The 18171-nt window shown below is 42.9% G+C and overlaps 1 protein-coding gene across 1 annotated transcript in view; it reads right to left on the reverse strand.

Moving 5' to 3' along the window:
* LOC122540182 (dynein axonemal heavy chain 8-like) overlaps nucleotides 1-18171 on the reverse strand; it is a 1320893-nt gene that overhangs the window by 760463 nt on the left and 542259 nt on the right. Inside the window, exon 27 of the mRNA XM_043675532.1 lies at nucleotides 16440-16633. Within this exon, the coding sequence (XP_043531467.1) occupies nucleotides 16440-16633 (194 nt within the window). The remainder of the gene's footprint in view (nucleotides 1-16439; nucleotides 16634-18171) is intronic.

The raw sequence follows: 18171 nt of genomic DNA on the forward strand, positions 1-18171 counted from the left end.
GCCTATCACCCTCACCTTAACCTCCTTCCACCTATCGCATTCCCAACGCCCTCCCCCAAGTCCCTCCTCCCTACCTTTTATGTTAGTCTGCTTGGCACACCCTCCTCATTTCTGAAGAAGGGCTTATGCCCGAAACGTCGATTCTCCTTCTCCTTTGATGCTGCCTGACCTGCTGCGCTTTTCCAGCAACACATTTTTAAGCTCTAATCAATGGTGTTACCAATGATTACCAAATCCCCCATTATCCTAAGGGTTTACATTGACCACAAAATCAAATGGACTCACCACATAAACACAGTGGCTACAAGAGTTCAAGGCTAGGAATACTGCGGCAAGTAACTTACTCCCTGGCTCTCCAAGTCTGTCCACCATCTACAAGGCACTAGTAGGAATACTCCACACCGGCTTGAATTAGTGAACCTCCAACAGCACTCAAGAAGTTGACACCATCCAGGACAAAGAGGCCTGCTTGATTGGCACTACATGCACAAGCATCCACTCCCTCCATCACCGACGCTCAGTAGCAGCAGTGCATATTATCTACAAGATGCACTACAGAAATTCTGCAAAGATCCTCAGACAACACATTCCAAACTCACAACCACTTCCATCTAGAAGCAGATACATGGGTTCACCATCAACTTCACCAAACCAGATAGTGTTGAGACATCACTTGTTTGCATTCTGGGAGTGTGCTGTACAATCAGTGTGGGTATCAAGGGCATTGTGGAAGAACTTGGTGTTAAACAATGGTCAGCTCCAAGCATTACATTACTGTAGTGTTTCCATCCCTCCTTCTTCCTCAAACCAAAAAAAAGGACAGTCAAGGTTCAGAGGAGAGGAGACAGAACATTGTGAGAGGAACATGAGCAGCGAGAGTTGCAACAGGTAAGGAATCTGAGCCTAAACAGATTTTGGAAACTGTTGTTAGTGAGTAGCAGGTAGGTTATAAGAAATTGATATTGGAGCAGAGAGCACCAGCAGTTTCAATTTAGTATTAGAAATATTTGATATTGTAAGGATTAATTAAGTTAAAAGGGTAAGATATGGTAGGAGAGTTACAGATCATAATCTACTCCTGGTGCTCAATGTGGGAAGCCAGGCACATTTCCAATGACCGGGACCTCCATGTGTGCAAGATGTGTCCTGGAATCCCAAGTTTCAGAGTTGGAACAGCATCTAGGGACACGATGGAATATTTGTGAGGCAGAAAGTACCACAGACTCAGACATCATAGTCAGGAAGGGAATGGGTGACCACTAGGCAGAGCAGGAGGGCTAGGCAGGCAGTGCAGGAATCTCCTGTGCTATATCCCTGCAAAATAGAAATACCATCTTGGATACTGTTCAGGTCACAGGTCTCACAGGGTAACAACAGCAACCAAATTCATGGCACTATAGTTGGCTGTGCTGAAGAAGGAAGGAGAAATAGGCTTGAAATGCTATAGTATTTTTTTAGATAAGATTCCCTACAGTGTGGAAACAGGCCCTTCAGCCCAACAAGAGCTCACCGACCCTCCAAAGAGTAACCCACCCAGTTCAATTTCCCTCTGACTAATACACCTAACACTACAGGCAATTTAGCATGGCCAATTCACCTGACATGCACATCTTTGGACTGTGGGAGGAAACTGGAGCACCCAGAGGAAACCCACACAGGCACAGGGAGAATGTGCAAACTCCACACAGACAGTTGCCAAAGGCTGGAATCGAACCTGGGTCCCTGGTGCTGTGAGGCAGCAGTGTTAACCACTGAGTTGTCATGCCGCCCATCTTTGAGGATTCAAATATAAGGGGCATTTCTGTGGCTGCAAACAAGAGTCCAGGATGGTCCTGGATGTCTTGGGAAGAAAGTGAGCTCGGGCTTATGCCCGAAACGTCGATTCTCCTGTTCCCTGGATGCTGCCTGAACTGCTGCGCTGTTCCAGCAACATATTTTCAGCACTGGATGTCTTGGAGCAGTTGCAGGGTTCTGGAGGGGAGGTAAAACAAGCAGTGGTCATGGTACATGTTGGCACTCATGGCATAGATTTGAAAAAGGGATGAGGTCTTAAAAGCAGAATTAGAGAACTAGGAAGAAAGCTGAAATGTAGGACCTCCAAGGTAGTTATCTCAGGATTACTACCAGTGCCACATGCTAGTCAGAGTAGAAACAGCAGGATATATAGGATGAATACGTGGCTGAAAAGGTGGTGTGAGGGGGAGGGTTTAAGATTCATGGGTCATTGGGAACAGTTCTGGGGGAGGTGGGACCTGTACAAACTGAATGGGTTACACCTGGGCAGGACAGAAACTGATATCCTTGGAAGGATACTTCTAAAGTGGTTGAGGATACTTCTAAAGTGGTTGGGGAGGAATGGGAACCACAGGAGTAGAACTGTTTACGCACAAAATTGAGAGAAAGGTAAAAACCAAGGCAAACATGGTTAAGAACAAGAACAAAGCAGGTAAACGCTGCTGAAAAGAGCCAAGGAAGTGGTCTGAAATGCATGTGTGAAATATAATATGGTGGATGAACTGGTTTGTACTTGGAACTATGACATTATTGTGATTATGGAGACTTGGCTAAAAGGTGGACATGACTGGCAGGTGAATGTCCCAGGACTTTGATGTTTCAGGTGTGATAGAAGTGGATGTAAAAGGGGTGGAGGAGTTGCATTAATGGTAAAAGGAGTATCTCTCAGCTGTACTAAGGGAGGATACATCAGAAGACTCATGCAGCAAGGCAATATGAGTAAAACTCAGGAATAGGAAAGCTGAAATCACAGTGTTAGCGCTATACTGCAGGCCTCCTAATAGCCAGCGGCAGACAGAGGAGAGAATATGTAGTTAGATTTTGATAAGATGTAAAATAGCAGGGTTGTGATGGTCGGTGATTTTAATTGCCCCTGTATTTAACTGGGAGTCATGTTGTGCTTAGGGCTTAAATGGGGCAGAATTTGTAAGGACATGAGGGTTTCTCGACACAGTATGTGAACAGTCCAATCAGGGAAGGGGTTATATTGAACTTGGGTTTGGGAAATGAGCCCAGCCAAGTAAGTGAGGTTTCAGTGGGGAAGCATTTCGGGAGTAGTGATCATGACACCATGAGTTTCAAGATACTCGTGAAGAGGAGGGATAACAGCAGTCCTCGGGTGAATGTGTTAAATTTGGGGAAGGCAAACTACAACAACACTTGGCAGGAACTGGAGAATGTTGATTGGAGGCGGCTGTTTGAGGGTAAATCATCAGACATGTGGGAGAATTTCAAATGGCAGTTGTTACGAGTCCAGGAGCGACACGTTCCTGCAAGTATGGCAAGTTACATAAACCTTGAATGACCAGGGATGTTATGACCTTGGTCAGAAAGAAAAAGGGAGCATCCTTAAGGACTAGGAGGATGGGAATTGACAAAGCCCTTGAAGTATATAGGGAAAATAAGAAAGAACTTAAACAAGAAATTAGAAGGGCTAAAAGGGGTCATGAAAAGCTGTTACCATACAGGATTAAAGAGAATCCCAAAGCTTTTTATACGTATATAAAAACCAAGAGGGTAGCCAGCAAAGGGGTTGGTCCCCTCAGGGACAAAGGAGAAAAGGTATGCATGGAGCCAGAAGAGTAGGTGAGGTCCCGAGTGAATACTTTGGGTCACTATTCATCAAGGAGAAGGAATTAGTGGAGGATGATCTCAGGGAGTGTTGAATTTCTAAGACAAATTGCTATTAAAAAGCAAGACGTGTTGTGTGTCTTAAAAATATTAAGGTAGATAAGTCCCTGGGTCCTGATGGGATCTATCCCAGAATATTGAGGGAGATATGAGAACAAATTGCTGGAGCATCGACAGATATCTTTGTATCCACTTTGGCCATAAGTGAGGTCCCAGAGGACTGGAGAATAACCAATGTTGTCCCATTATTTAAGAAGGGTAGCAGGGATAATCCAGAAAATTACAGGTCTCTGGGCTTCATGTGAGTGGTAGGGAAATTATTGGAAAAAGTTCTCAGAGATAAGATCTGTAAGCACTTAGGAACAAATGGACATATTATCGACTGACAGCATTGTTTTATCAGGGGATGTCTTGCCTCACCAGCTTGATCAAATCTTTTGAGGAGGAGACAATGGTGATTGATGAGGGAAAAGTGGTTGATGTCTTTATGGACTTCAGTAAAGCCTTTGATAAGATCCCTCATGGCAGTCTGGTACAAAAGGTGAAGTCACATAGTATCAGGGTGAGTTGGTAAGAACTGGCTTAATCATAAGAGACAGAGGGTAGCCAAGGAAAAATGTTTTTTGGAATGGAGGGCTGTGACAAGTGGTGTTCCACAGGGATCAATGCTGGCACCTCTGCTGTTTGTGGTCTACATAAATGACTTGGAGGAAACGTGGCAGGTCTAATTAGTAAGCTTGTAAATGATACAAAAGTTGGTGGAGTTGCGGATAATGAGGAGGATTGTCAGAGGATGCAGCAGAATATAGATCAGTTGGAGGCATAGGCAGAAAAATGGTAGATGAAGTTTAATCCGGCCAAATGTCGGATGATGCATTCTGGAAGGTCAAGTACAGGTGGAAATTTTACAATGAATGGTAGAACCCTTCGGAATATTGATATGCACCTGGATCTGGGATTGCAGGTCCACAGATCACTGAAGGTGGCAGCACTGATAGATAAGGTAGTAAATAAAACAGGCTCATGGCATGCTTGCCTTCAGTGGAATGGGCATTGATTACAAGAATAGACAAGTTATGCTGCAGCTTTATAGAAACTTTAGTTAGGCCACACTTGGAATATTGCGTACAGTTCTGTCACCACACTACCAGAAGGATGGGATGCTTTGGAGAGGGTGCAGAAAAGGTTTACCAGGATGTTGTTTGGTATGGAGGATTTTAGTTATGAACAAAGGTTGGATAGACTGTGTTAGTTTTTTGCTGGAACACAGGAAGTTGAGGGGCAACCTGATAGAAGTTTACAAGATTGTGAATGGCATGGACAGAGTGGAAAGTATGAGGCTTTTTTCCAGGGTGGAGGGGTCAATTACTAGGGGACACAAGTTTGAAGTGTGAGGAGGGTGGAGTTTAAAAGAGATGTGTGAGGCAAGTTTTTCACACAAAAGGTGGTGAATGCCTTGAACATGCTGTCGGGGAGGTGGTGCAAACAGACACAATAGCAGCATTCAAGAAGCACCTGAATGAACACATGAATAGGAAGGGAAAATAGGGATACGGATCCTGTAAGTGAAGACAGTTTTAGTATGGAAAAGGAAAATGTGTTGGCGCAGGCTTGGAGGGCCAAAGGGCCTATTCCTGTGCTGTATTGTTTTTTGTTCTTCTTTTTTCCTCCAGCCGCTCACCATCCTGACTTGGAAAACTATTGCCGTTCCTTCACTGGGTCAAAGTCCTGGAATTCCCTCCTTAATGGCATTGTGGGTTAACACAAGGGGTTCAGGAAGACAGCTCACCGACACTTTCTCAACGGCATGGAGTATAAGCCTGTAAGAGAGTGTGTGCGTGGATGTGAGGGTGGAGGGTGTGTGTGTGTGTTTGTGTGTGTGTAAGAGAGAGACAGAATGTGTAGTGTAGTGGGTCACCTGCAGTGTGACATAAACCCAAGGTCACGGTTGAGGCTATCCTCATAGACACACACAAGCAAGGATGCCCCGAGACATGGTACATTTGCGAGACCAAGCAGACACTATGATCACAGATGAATGGACACCACACAACAATCACCTGACAGGGATATTCCCTCCCACTTGGGGAACAGTTCAGTGGTCAGGGACATTCAGCCTCAGATCTTCGGGTGACCATCCTCCAAGGCAGACTTTGGGATACACAACAACGCAGAGTCGGCGAGCAGAGGCAGGGAGCCAAGCTCAGTATCCATGAGGCTTATACTCTATCACAATCACACACACACTTTACCAAGCATGCATACATGCAAACACACATTCTTTCAAGTGCATTCACATTTACATGCACACACTCATATGCAGACACTCACACTCTTTTTCTCTCTTTCTCTCCCATGCATGCACACAACCATATAAGTCTATGGGGTGGATTTGCATTTGCAGAATTATATTTGCAGATACATTCTATTTTGCACAAAAAGCACACAATCTGCAGGCAGTCAATGCAGGCAGTCATTCCATGTAATATTTTATAAATTCCACTTTGGAAATAGAAAACTATGACTCAAAATTTGGATACAGACAAACTCTAACCTCACACCTTTAATGCATTGTCTGAGCCGAGATGTCACATTTTTTATGAAACCCTAACTTATCTTGAGAAGGTGACTTAAAAGAAGTTCTGGGATTTACATATTAATGAACTGAAATCTGCAACTCATTCTAAAAGATGAAAGACTTAATAGCAATCCAGGTTCAATATATCATTTCAGTTGCATGATACAATAATATTTTGCTATAAATTCTGTGTCTTTTGGTCTTGCTCTACAGCTACTTGCTAAAGGAACAGCACTCCGAAAGCAAGTGCTTCCATAAAAACCTATTGGACTAGAACCTGGTGTTGTGTGATTTTTAACTTTGATACCCCAAATGTCAGTCTCATATTAAAAGATCAGAAGAATTAAACAGGACAGATGGGTCCAACACACCAAACTTCTATGGATTACCAAAAATACACAAATCTGGGCCCACCCCCCACCCCCCCCAGACCCATAGTCTCTCTACTGGTACACCAACATACAGACTAGCCAAAAAACTCCACCAAAAGCTGAAACACCTAATCGAAGATTCACGCCACTCCATTCATTCCACCCAAGAATTCCTGAACACCATCAAAGACATCAAGACAGAAGGGGATGAAATAATCGTCTCCTTCGACATTACAATGTTATAGCAAGGTCAAACTTCCAAAAGACTGTTGCAAGCAGGTTTCTTCAGGACTGTGCTTTAATTCCATTGCCACTAAAATACCTCCACAGAGTTTGATATCCCATCAGCAAGTCATCCTTTATTTGCTCATGAACAGTCCTCGACTTGAGTACTGCCTCATTCAGACTCAGCTCTCAGAGTGCCAGAATCTCTGACGCTTCCACAGAGCACACAGCATAGCATAGAACATTACAGCGCAGTGCAGGCCCCTCAGTCCTCAATGTTGCACTAACCTACACTATGTAGAATGTATCTAACCTACACTATTCCATTTTCATCCATATGTTTATCCAATGACCATTTAAATGACCTTAAAGTTGGTGAGTCTATTACTGCTGTTGACAGGGCGTTCCACGCCCTTACTACTCTCTGAGTAAAGATACTACCTCTGACATCTGTCCTATATCTATCACCCTTTAATTTAAAACTGTGTCTCATCTTGCTCACCATCACCAACTGAGAAAAAAGGCTCACACTGTCCAACCTAACCCTCTGATTATCTTATACGTCTCAATCAAGTCACCTCTTAAGCTTCTTCTCTCTAATGAAAACAGCCTCAAGTCCCTGAGCCTTTCCTCATACGACATTCCCTCCAAACGAGGCAACATCCTTGTAAATCTCCCCTGAACCCTTTCCAAAGCTTCCATGTCCTTCCTATAATGCGGTAACCAGAACTGTACACTGTTATGAAGATGTGGGTGAATTATACTTTTAAGAGAGCTAAAAGCTAGCAGTAACAGCACCAGGTTTTTTCAATAAGACACAATGTAGCATGTACTCCAGCTACTGGAGTAGCTGGTTGCCTGGAAATGACAAAAAAAAAGACTTAAATTAGGCCAATCAGTTTAAATTATTCCCCGAAAAAATAACAATTTCCATTCAAGTTTGAATTGAATATATTGACAATTTTAAAAGCTAATGACACAATCCATTGCTCTGGAGTATAAGACCAGGGAAAATTGAACAGTTGGGAGGAGAGCTGCCAAGCCCCAGCGGGTAAAAGACTGCCTGAAAAACAGCTTGCTTAAAAGTACCTTTTTCGATCAGTAACCTGTGATGCGGAAATTCCTAAGAAGAAGAAAATAAGACATTGGAAGATCCAAATAGAAGAACCAAAAGCTGCCTGGTTTTGAGATAAGAAGTGTTCTTTTGTAAATCTCAATTGGGAGCTTTATCGGAATAGTATTATAGAAGGGAAGGTAAAAGATAGGTTAGAGAAAGGACTTGTACAATGTTGTTCATTAATTATTCTCTGGTATACTTTAAGAAATAAAGTTGCTAATTTTTACTTTAAATAGTTCTTGGCCACTCAAATGTTTACAAATTAGTGCATGGAATAATTTTTATCTGTGTTGCTGGTTTTAAATTAAGCAGGAGAGTTTACCCCGTGTCGTAACAACACAATACTCCAAGTATGGCCGCAGCAGAGTTTTGTACAGCTGCAACATGACCTCATGGCTCTGAAACTCAATCCCTCTACCAATAAAAGCTAACACACCAGATGCCTTCTTAACAATCCCATCAACCTGGGTGGCAACCTTCTGGGATCTGTGCACATGGACACCAAGATCTCTCTGCTTATCTACACTACCAAGAATCTTACAATTAGCCCAGTACTCTTTATTCCTGTTGCTCCTTCCAAAGTGTATCACCTCACACTTTTCTGCATTAAACTCCACTTGCCACCTCTCAGCACAGCTCTGCAGCTTATCTATGTCCTTCCGTAACCTGCAACATCCTTCCACACTACCCACAACTCCACCAACCTTAGTGTCATCTGCAAATTTACTAACCCATCCTTCTATGCCCTCATCCAGGTCATTTATAAAAATGATAAACAGCAGTGGCCCCCAAACAGATCCTTGAGGTACACTACTAGTAACAGAAATCTAGGATGAACATTTCCCAACAACCACCACCCTCTGTATTCTTTCAGCTAGCCAACTTCTGTTCCAAACCGCTAAATCACCCTCAATCCCATGCATCTGGGTTTTGTGCAATAGCCTACCGTGGGGAACCTTATCAGATGCCTTACTGAAATCTATATACACAATATGAACCGCTTTACCTTCATTCGCCTGTTTGGTCAGCTTCTCAAATAACTCAATAAGGTTTGTGAGGCACAATCTACCCTTCACAAAACCTTGTTGACTATCCTGAATCAACTTATTCCTTTCTAGATGATTATAAATCCCATCTCTTATAACCTTTCCCAACACTTTACCCACAACCAAAGTAAGGCTCACTGGTTTATAATTACCAGGGTTGTCTCTATTCCCCTTCTTGAACAAGGGGAACAACATTTGCTATCCTCCAGCCTTCTGGCACTCTTTATGTAGTCAATGGTTACATAAAGATCAAAGCTAAAGGCTCTGCAATCTCCTCTATGCTATCTCAGAGAATTCTGGGATAAATCCTATCTGACCCAGGGGACATATCTATTTTCACACTTTCTAGAATTGCTAACACCTCCTCCTTGTGAACCTCAATCCCACCTAGTCTAGTATCCTGTATGTCAGTATTCTCCTCGAGAACATTGTCTTTTTCCAGTATGAATACTGATGACAAAGATTTGTTTAACGTTTCCCCATCTCCTCGGATTCCATGCACAACCTTCCACTACTGTCCTTGATTGGCCCTAATCTTACTCTAGTCAATCTTTTATTTCTGACATACCAATAGAAAGCTTTAGGGTTTTCCTTGATCATACCTGCCAAAGATTTCTCGTGTCCCCTCCTGGCTCTTAGCTCTTTCACTAGGTCTTTCCTGGCTAACTTGTAACTCTCAAGTGCCCTAACTGAGCCTTCAAGTCTCATCCTAACAGAAGCCTTCTTCCTGCTCTTGCCAAGAGATTCAACTTCTTTAGTAAACCATAGCTCCCTCGTTTGATCACTTCCTCCCTGCCTGACAGGTACACACTGATCAAGGACACACAGTAGCTGTTCCTTAAATAAGCTCCACATTCCAATTGTGCCCATCCCCTGCAGTTTCCTTTCCCATCCTATGAATCCTGAGTCTTGCCTAATTGCAGGTGCAAGAAAAAGGCAAATGGGTTACAGTCAGGGGGACGGAAAGGGAACAGGCAGACAGTGCGGGGATCCCCTGTGCCTGTTCCCCTCAATAACAAGTATACCGTTTTGGATACTGTTAGGATGGGGTGGGGGAACTTACCAAGGGTAAGCCATGGGATACAGGTCTCTGCCACAGAGTCTGTCCCTGCTGCTCAGAAGGGAAGTGGGGAGAGGAGTAGAGCATTCGTCACTGGGGACTCCATAGTTAGGAGGACAGATAGGAGGTTCTGTGGGAATGACAGAGACTCATGATTGGTGTCTTGCTTCCCAGGTGGCAGGGTTCATGGTGTCTCGGATCGTGTTCCCGGGATCCTTGAAAGGGAGGGGGAGCAGCCCCAAGTCATGGTCCACATGGTTACTAACAACATAGGTAGGAAAAGGAATGGGGTTTTAAGGGAGAAATTCAGGGAGCTATGGAGGAAACTTAGAATTAGAACAAACGGAGTTGTTATCTCTAGTTTGTTACCCGTGCCACATGCTAGAGAGGCGAAGGATTGGGAGAGAGAGGAGCTGAACACATGGCTACTGGGATGGTACAGGAGTGAGGGCTTCGGATACCTGGATAATTTGGGCTCATTGCAGGTCTACAAACAGGATGGTCGACACCTGAAGCAGAGGGGTACCAGTATCCTGATGGGGAAATTTGGTAATGATCTTTGAGATGCTTTAATCTAACTCAGCAGAGGGATAGGAACCTAAACTGGTCCAGTGTCCAGGATGTTGAGAATAGTGTGGTCAGAAATACGATTTCAAGGTCACTAGAATTCACTGGCAAGCAGGAAGGTGGTTTGAAGTGTGTCTACTTTAATGCCAGGAGCATCTGGGATAAGGTGTGTGGACTTGCAGCATGAGTTGGTACCTGGGATTTCGATGTTGTGGCCATTTCAGAGTCATTGATTGAGCAGGGACAGGAATGGTTGTTACAGGTTCTGGGATTTAGATGCTTCAGTAAGAACAGAGAAGATGGCAAAAGAGGGGGACGTGTGGCATTGTTAGTCAAGGACAGTATTATGGTGGCAGAAAGGACATTTATGGACTTGTCTACTGAGGTAGTATGGGTTGAGGTTAGAAATAGGAAAGGAGAGGTCACTGTATAGTTCCAGCGATGCAGAGGAAAGGACAGCAAAGATGATTCTGGATAGGAGCGAGAGTAACAGGGTAGTTATTATGGGGGACTTTAACTTTCCAAATATTGACTGGGAATACTATACTTCGAGTACTTTAGATGCGTCAGTTTTTGTCCAATGTGTGCAGGACGATTTTCTGACAGTATGTCAACAGGCCAACGAGGGGCGAGGCCACATTGTATTTGGTACAATGAAACCCTACCAGGAGTTAGATTTGGAGTCAGGTGAGCACTTCAGTGATAGTGAACACAACTCAGTTTTGTTTACTTTAGTGATGGAAATGGATAGGTATATACCACAGGGCAAGAGTTATAGCTGGGGGAAAGGCAATTATGATGCGATTAGGCAAGATTTAGGATGCATAGGAAAACACAGGAGATGGGCACAATTGAAATGTGGAGCTTCCTTTTTTATCTGTCAGCCATGAGTCCCTTATTGGACCAGATCAACAGCCCCAATCAGGGAACTCGTACTTTATGATGTCTAGCTGGCTGGCGTATCTGCACACCAATTGTTCAGCTCTACAGACATTGGATTTGCATCAATAGTCCAAAAGTGTTGGTCTTGCATGAAGTGGTCAGCAATGTTTCAGCCTGGGTGCTGTATAGCACACAGTGACTCAATTCATAAGGATCAGTCCTCAGATGTGTTTACTTCATATTTTACGGGTCTATGTGTAATGCTGCTGCACATTGCTGGGTTTTGCAACTCTCTCCTCCGAGGTCAAGGCAATTGCCCTACCGAGTCTGGATGCAGTTGCATAGCTGGAATTTTCAGAATGCTGGCAGGTGACAGAAAGCTCCTCAGACAATAATGGAAGAGAGATGAATATAGTTGGGTACAAATTGCTGCTGCCGATGGTTCAGAAGGTGCCATGGATGCCAATGATTGAGTTGCTAGATCTGTTTGAAGTCTACACTTAACACAGTGATAGTAACACACAACACAATGGAGGGTATTCTCAATGTGAAGACAGGATTATGTTTCCACAAGGACTGGTGAATGGTCATTCTTACTAATACTGCAATCAAAAAACACATTTATCATTCACAAATTGATGAGGATACGATCAAATAGATTTTTCCCTCCAGTTGGTCCCCTCCCAATCTGCTGCAGACCCAGTCTAGCAGTTATGTCCTTTTGAACTTAACCAGGTCTGTAAGTGAGGTAAAAGAAAACCAAAAGAACCGCAGATGCTGTAAATCAGAAACAAAAACAGAAACTGCTGGTAAAGCTCAGCAGGTCTGGCAGCATCTGTGGAGAGAAATCAGTGTTAAGTTTTCATGTCCAGTGACTCTCTGTCATTCTTCAAAATTCCAGTGAATATAGTTCTGATCGGTCCAGTCTCTCTTCTGTTTTTGCCTTACCAGGAGTAGCCAGGAATGCAAATTTGAGGTTATCATCAAAATGACTGTGATCTTATAGAATGGTGGAGCAGGCTCAAGGAGCTGAATGTCCTACTCCCGCACATTGTTCTGTGACAAGTGTATCTTTCTTTGGAAAGGAGACCAAAGCTGCACACAATTCTCCAAGTCAAGAATGTTTGGGCTTCGAAGGAGATCTAGAGGATGTTCACAAGAATGATCCTGGAGATAAAGCAATTGTCATATGAGGAGTGATTGAGGACTCTGGGTTTGTACTCAATAGAGTTTAGAAGGATTGTGGTGTTGGGATAATCTCACTGAAACTTACTGAATACTGGGAGGCCTGGATAGAGTGGATGTGGAGTAAATGTTTCCACGAGGAGAAGAGACTAGGATCCGAGGACACAACCTCAGAGTGTAGGGGCAACCCTTTAGAACTGAAATGAGGAGGAATTTCTTCAGCCAGTGGGTAGTTAATCTATGGAACACATTGTCACAGAAGGCTGTGGAGGCTAAGTCATTGAGAGCATTTCAGACTGAGGAAGATAGGTTCTTGATTGGTAAGATGATGGAGGTTTATGGGGAGAAGGCAGGAGAATGGGATTGAGAAACAAGTCAGCCATGATTGAATGGTGAAGCAGACTTGATGGGCTGAATGGCTTAATTCTGCTCCAATATCAGATGATCCTATGGTAATTCGTGATGGATAACACATGGCTGCAACCCCCACATCCCACACAAAGAAAAGGATCATAGTTAATGACTTACTTTTTAAAGATTAATTGATGGAATGTGGGCCTCCCTATCTAGGCCCAGGCTTCATTGCTAACCATAAGTACCCAAAAAGCAGTTAAGAGTCAACCACATTGTTATGGGTCTGGAGTCACATCTAGGCCAGAGTAGACAAAGTCAGCAGATTTCATTCCCTAAAGGGCAATAGTGTACCACATGAGTCTTTTGCAACAGATTTTTATTGAACTCAAATTTCATCATCTACCATGATGGGATTTGAACTTATGTCCCCAGAACATCAGCCTGGGGTTCTTATGAGAGGGAAGGGAATGTTTAATTAGAATAGTGGACTGAGATGAGAAAAGATGTTCAAGTGAAGCACAAGCACCAGCAAGGACTGCTTCAGTTTAATGGTCTATTTCTGCGATGTACATTCCACGGAATCCTATGTAGGGATAAAAAGCAATTGAAGATGACATCATATCGTTCCCAATCCATCCTTTAAGATTCCATCCTCTCCTCAATTCCTTTGATCAGCAAACTGCAGCACATTTAGCTTGTACCTTGTATCCCCTGTTGGCTCACCACAACCCCTAAGCCTTTATCCTTTTCAACATCCAATAAATCTGGAATATAAAGTCTCAACTGTAGTGACCATAAAAACTGTCATTAATTGTTATAAAAATCCATCTGGTTCATTAATATTCTTTAGGGAAGGAAATCTGCCATGCTTACCCAGTCTGGTTGATATGTGACTCTAGACCCTCAACAATGGATTTGATTCTTAACTGCCCTCCAAAATTCACAATCCATTCAGTTTAAGGGCAATTAGGGGTTTAAGAGCAATGCTGGTCTTCTCAGTGATATCCTTATCCCATGAAATCTAGTGGAGGTGAAGGTAGAGGCTAAGTGAAGGGATGGCACAGTGGCTCAGTAGTTAGCACTGCTGCCTCACAGCGCCAAGGACCCGGGTTCAATTCCTGCCTCAGGCATCTGTCTGTCTGGAGTTTGCACATTCTCCCCGTGTCTGTGAGGGTTTCCTCAGGGTGCTCCGGTTTCATAGAACATTACAGCGCAGTACAGACCCTTCAGCACTCGATGTTGCGCCACCGTGTCATACTACTCTGAAGCCTATTCCATGTACGTCCATATGCCTGTCCAATGATGACTTAAATGCACTTAAACTTGGCGAATCTACTACCGTTGCAGGCAAAGCATTCCATACCCTTACTACTCTCTGAGTAAAGAAATTACCTCTGACATCTGTCTTATACCTATCTCCCCTCACTTTAAAGTTGTGTACCCTCGTGTTTGCCGTCCCCATACTTAGAAAAAGGCTCTCCCTGTCCACACTATCTAACCCTCTGATTATCTTGTATGTCTCTATTAAGTCACCTCTCAAGTTTCTTCTCTCGAACGAGAATAGCATCAAGACCCTCAACCTTTCCTCGTAAGACATTCCTTCTATACCAGGCAACATCCTAGTAAATCTCCTCTGCACCCTTTCCAAAGCTTCCACATCCTTCTTGTAATGTGGTGACCAGAACTGTACACAAACCTCCAAGTGTGGCCATACCAGAGCTTTGTACAGCTGCATCATAACTTCCTGTTTCCGGAACTCAATCCCTCTATTAATAAAGGCCAAAACACTGTCTGCCTTCTTACAACCCTGTCAATCTGGGTGGCAACTTTCAGGGCTCTGTGTACATGGACACCGAGATCTCTCTGCTCATCTGCACTCCCAAGAATCTTACCATTAGCCCAGTACTTTGCATTCTGATGACTCCGTCCAAAGTGTATCACCTCACACTTGTCCACATTAAAACTCCATTTGCCACCTCTCAGCCCAGCTCTGCATCCTATCTATGTCTCTCTGCAACCTACTACATCCTTTGTTACTATCCACAACTCCACCGACCTTAGTGTCGTCCGCAAATTTACTAACCCACCCTTCTAAGCCCTCATTTATAAAAATGACGAACAGCAGTGGACCCAACACCGACCCTTGCAGTACACCGCTAGTAACTGGACACCAAGCTGAATACGTTCCATCAACTACAACCCTCTGTTTTTTCAGCAAGCCAATTAATGATCCAAACTGCTATGTCACCCACAATCCCATTCCTCCGCATTTTGTATAATAGCCTACTAACCCTAACCCTATCCTGTGCGATGTAACTTGTATGCCTCTGTCTAGATATTTTTCACCCTATGATCTGCATGTCCTTGCTTTTTTGATCTGCCTGTACTGCTCATAAACAAACTTTTCACTGTACATTGGTATATGTGACAATAAATCATTCAATCAATATTGGGGTTCTGTCAGACATTAAAGGATGAAGTTGGAGTGAAGTTGTTTCTTTAGTTTCCTTTGAATTCTCTCTTTTAAAACTCCTAAAAATAATGAAACTGAGAGTGATTTTGGAGAGTTAAAGTACAGAGTTATAAAGTTAAGCTTAAAGGGGAGAGCATTTTGGCATTGTCCCTAAGCTGGTAATTGAGAGACTCAGGCTAATACTCAGGGGATACAGGTGTAAACCTCAGCACAACACATCCTTCCACAATCCAAAAGATGTGCAGGTCAGGTGAATTGGCCATGCTAAATTGCATTAGGTGCATTAGTCAGAGGGAAATGGGTCTGGCTGGGTTATTCTTAGGAGGGGCGGTGTGGACTGTTTGGGCCAAAGGGCCTGCTTCCACACTGTAGGGAATCTAATCTAAAAGACACTGATAAGAAACTGCTAGGGTGAGTCAGGTATGTGTTCTGGTGCAGAGGACTTAAATGTGGATATTAATGTGGCTAACACATAACATGATGATGTGAATGCATGAAAGCATCCTCTCAAGCGTGTGAATGAATTGCCACAGACTTAATTCCCATTATCTTTCCCACTTCCCAATCAGAATTCTACCTTCTTAACAACACTTCGTCTATGCTGTGATGTTGCCAATTTAGCATGCGATTATTCCTTGGTGTGCTCATATGGTTTAAGAGATATTTGTATTTTGTTATGTTCACCATCTCTGCTCCCTCGTACTGGGCTTTGTTTTTGACAATTTGTAGCTGTTTATAAAATTAATTAATTAATTCTGAGGATACTGAGAGTTAAGAGAAATAGATGAAATCTCATGGGGCAAATGAAATAGAATTATAATCCAAAAATTGTTAAAATCTGTTTTATATTTCTGTGGAAGTCCAGAAATAGTGAGAGGGAAAAGTCCAGAATAAAAAATCTTGGATATGAGAGATGGATGCAAATGTTTACAATACCTTAATTGTCATATCCCTGTCTTGTAACCACAGCTGATTGAATCTTTGAAATTGTTCTAGTGCTCTCACGACTGCATCCCTGGTGGTGTTGACAGAAGTAGATAGCATTGCGACTAATTTGGTTACATCTTTATGTTCCGCTACATTGTGATAAAAATTCTTCGGCTTTCTTAAATTCCTGCTTTCATTTATTTCTGTTTAAAGGACAAGTTTACATTTTTAAAGACTGGAAACTATTATAACAACATGTATTAATATAATGCCTTTCATGGAATAAAATGCCATTAAATGTTTAACTTGTATCCTGAGACCTTCTGATCATGTAAAAATTTGCAAATGGTTAATTTCCTGCTGTTTAGGTGCAAATGTGACAGAACAGAACCAGATCTGCCCAAATATAAATACTTAGAGCCTGCACCAAATTGTGAAGTCAGGTCATTTCTACAGCTGGTTAGTCTGCCAGTATCTGCAAGTACTTCGATGGTATCAAACCCAATATGTTGCTCAGGGGTGGTCTTCAAATTGAAAAGAAAAACATAAAAAGTTCTCATCTCTCAATGGAACTGTCTTCACTCTAAAGGGTAGGCTTTCCCAGAATCACAGAATTGTTTTAACGCAAGAGGAGGTCATTTACCCTGCCATGTCTGGGCTGGTTCTCTGAATTCGCAAGTTACTCAATATCAGTCCACTGCCTTCTCCCAATAATCTTTTACACTTTTCCCTTTTAGATAATAAACAATGCCCTTTCCAATGTCTTAACTTACCACTAATGTCAGCATAATCCAGATCCTAACTCCCTCCATGAAAATGTTATTCTCCCTTGTGATTCTCAACATGCCTAACAAATTTCTGTTCAACCTTCTCTCCTTCAAGGATGCTCCTCATCCCAGAAATCATATCAATAGTTAAGATCTTAAAAATAATACTTTCCAGGAATACTCCCATCTGAAGTAGTCACATCAACAAAAATACAGCAATATCGCCAGCCAATGGTAGGACAGGAGAAATGGGATGGATCATGAGCAAATTGCCTCAGCTTCAAAGATTATGAATAGATAGGTGAAGGACCTACTCTTTGAGCTTACATTTCTATTTGATGGGGCATTGGCATCAGTTTTGGAACTGGGGGGATCTGTACCGTTGGGGCGGTCTCCGCCTGAACTGATCTGGAACCGGTGTTCTAGTGAAAAGCATAAATTGGGTAATCAGTAGGACTTTAAACTTCTGAGCTGGTGGGGGAAGGGAAAGCAACAGGGAGTATGGAGTTAAATGGAAAGATAAGCAGCAGGATAGCATGTGTACAGGTGGATTTATACTTGAGGCAGACTAGGAATGCAGCAAAAAGGAAGGATAACTTAGGACATCTTATGATTTCCAATATCTCTAATAATGATAAGAACGTTAGCATTAAGGCATTTTACCTGAATGCTTGCAGTATTTGTAACAAAGGAGATGAATTAATGGCACAAGTCATGATGACTGATGATGACATGGTCGACATCACAGAGACGTCATTGCAGGGGGTTCAGGACTGGCAGTTGTGTATTGAGTCGGAAGAGATAGGAGAGGTCTTGAATGAGGACTTTTCTTCAGTATTTACAAATGAGAGGGACCGTATTGTTGAAGAGGAGAGTATGAAACGGACTGGTAAGCTAGAGGAGATACTTGTTAGGAAGGAAGATGTGTTGGGCATTTTGAAAAACTTGAGGATAGACAAGTCCCCCGGGCCTGA

This window comes from Chiloscyllium plagiosum, chromosome 3 (genome assembly GCF_004010195.1).
Source record: "Chiloscyllium plagiosum isolate BGI_BamShark_2017 chromosome 3, ASM401019v2, whole genome shotgun sequence".
In the NCBI taxonomy this organism is placed as follows: Eukaryota; Metazoa; Chordata; class Chondrichthyes; order Orectolobiformes; family Hemiscylliidae; genus Chiloscyllium; species Chiloscyllium plagiosum.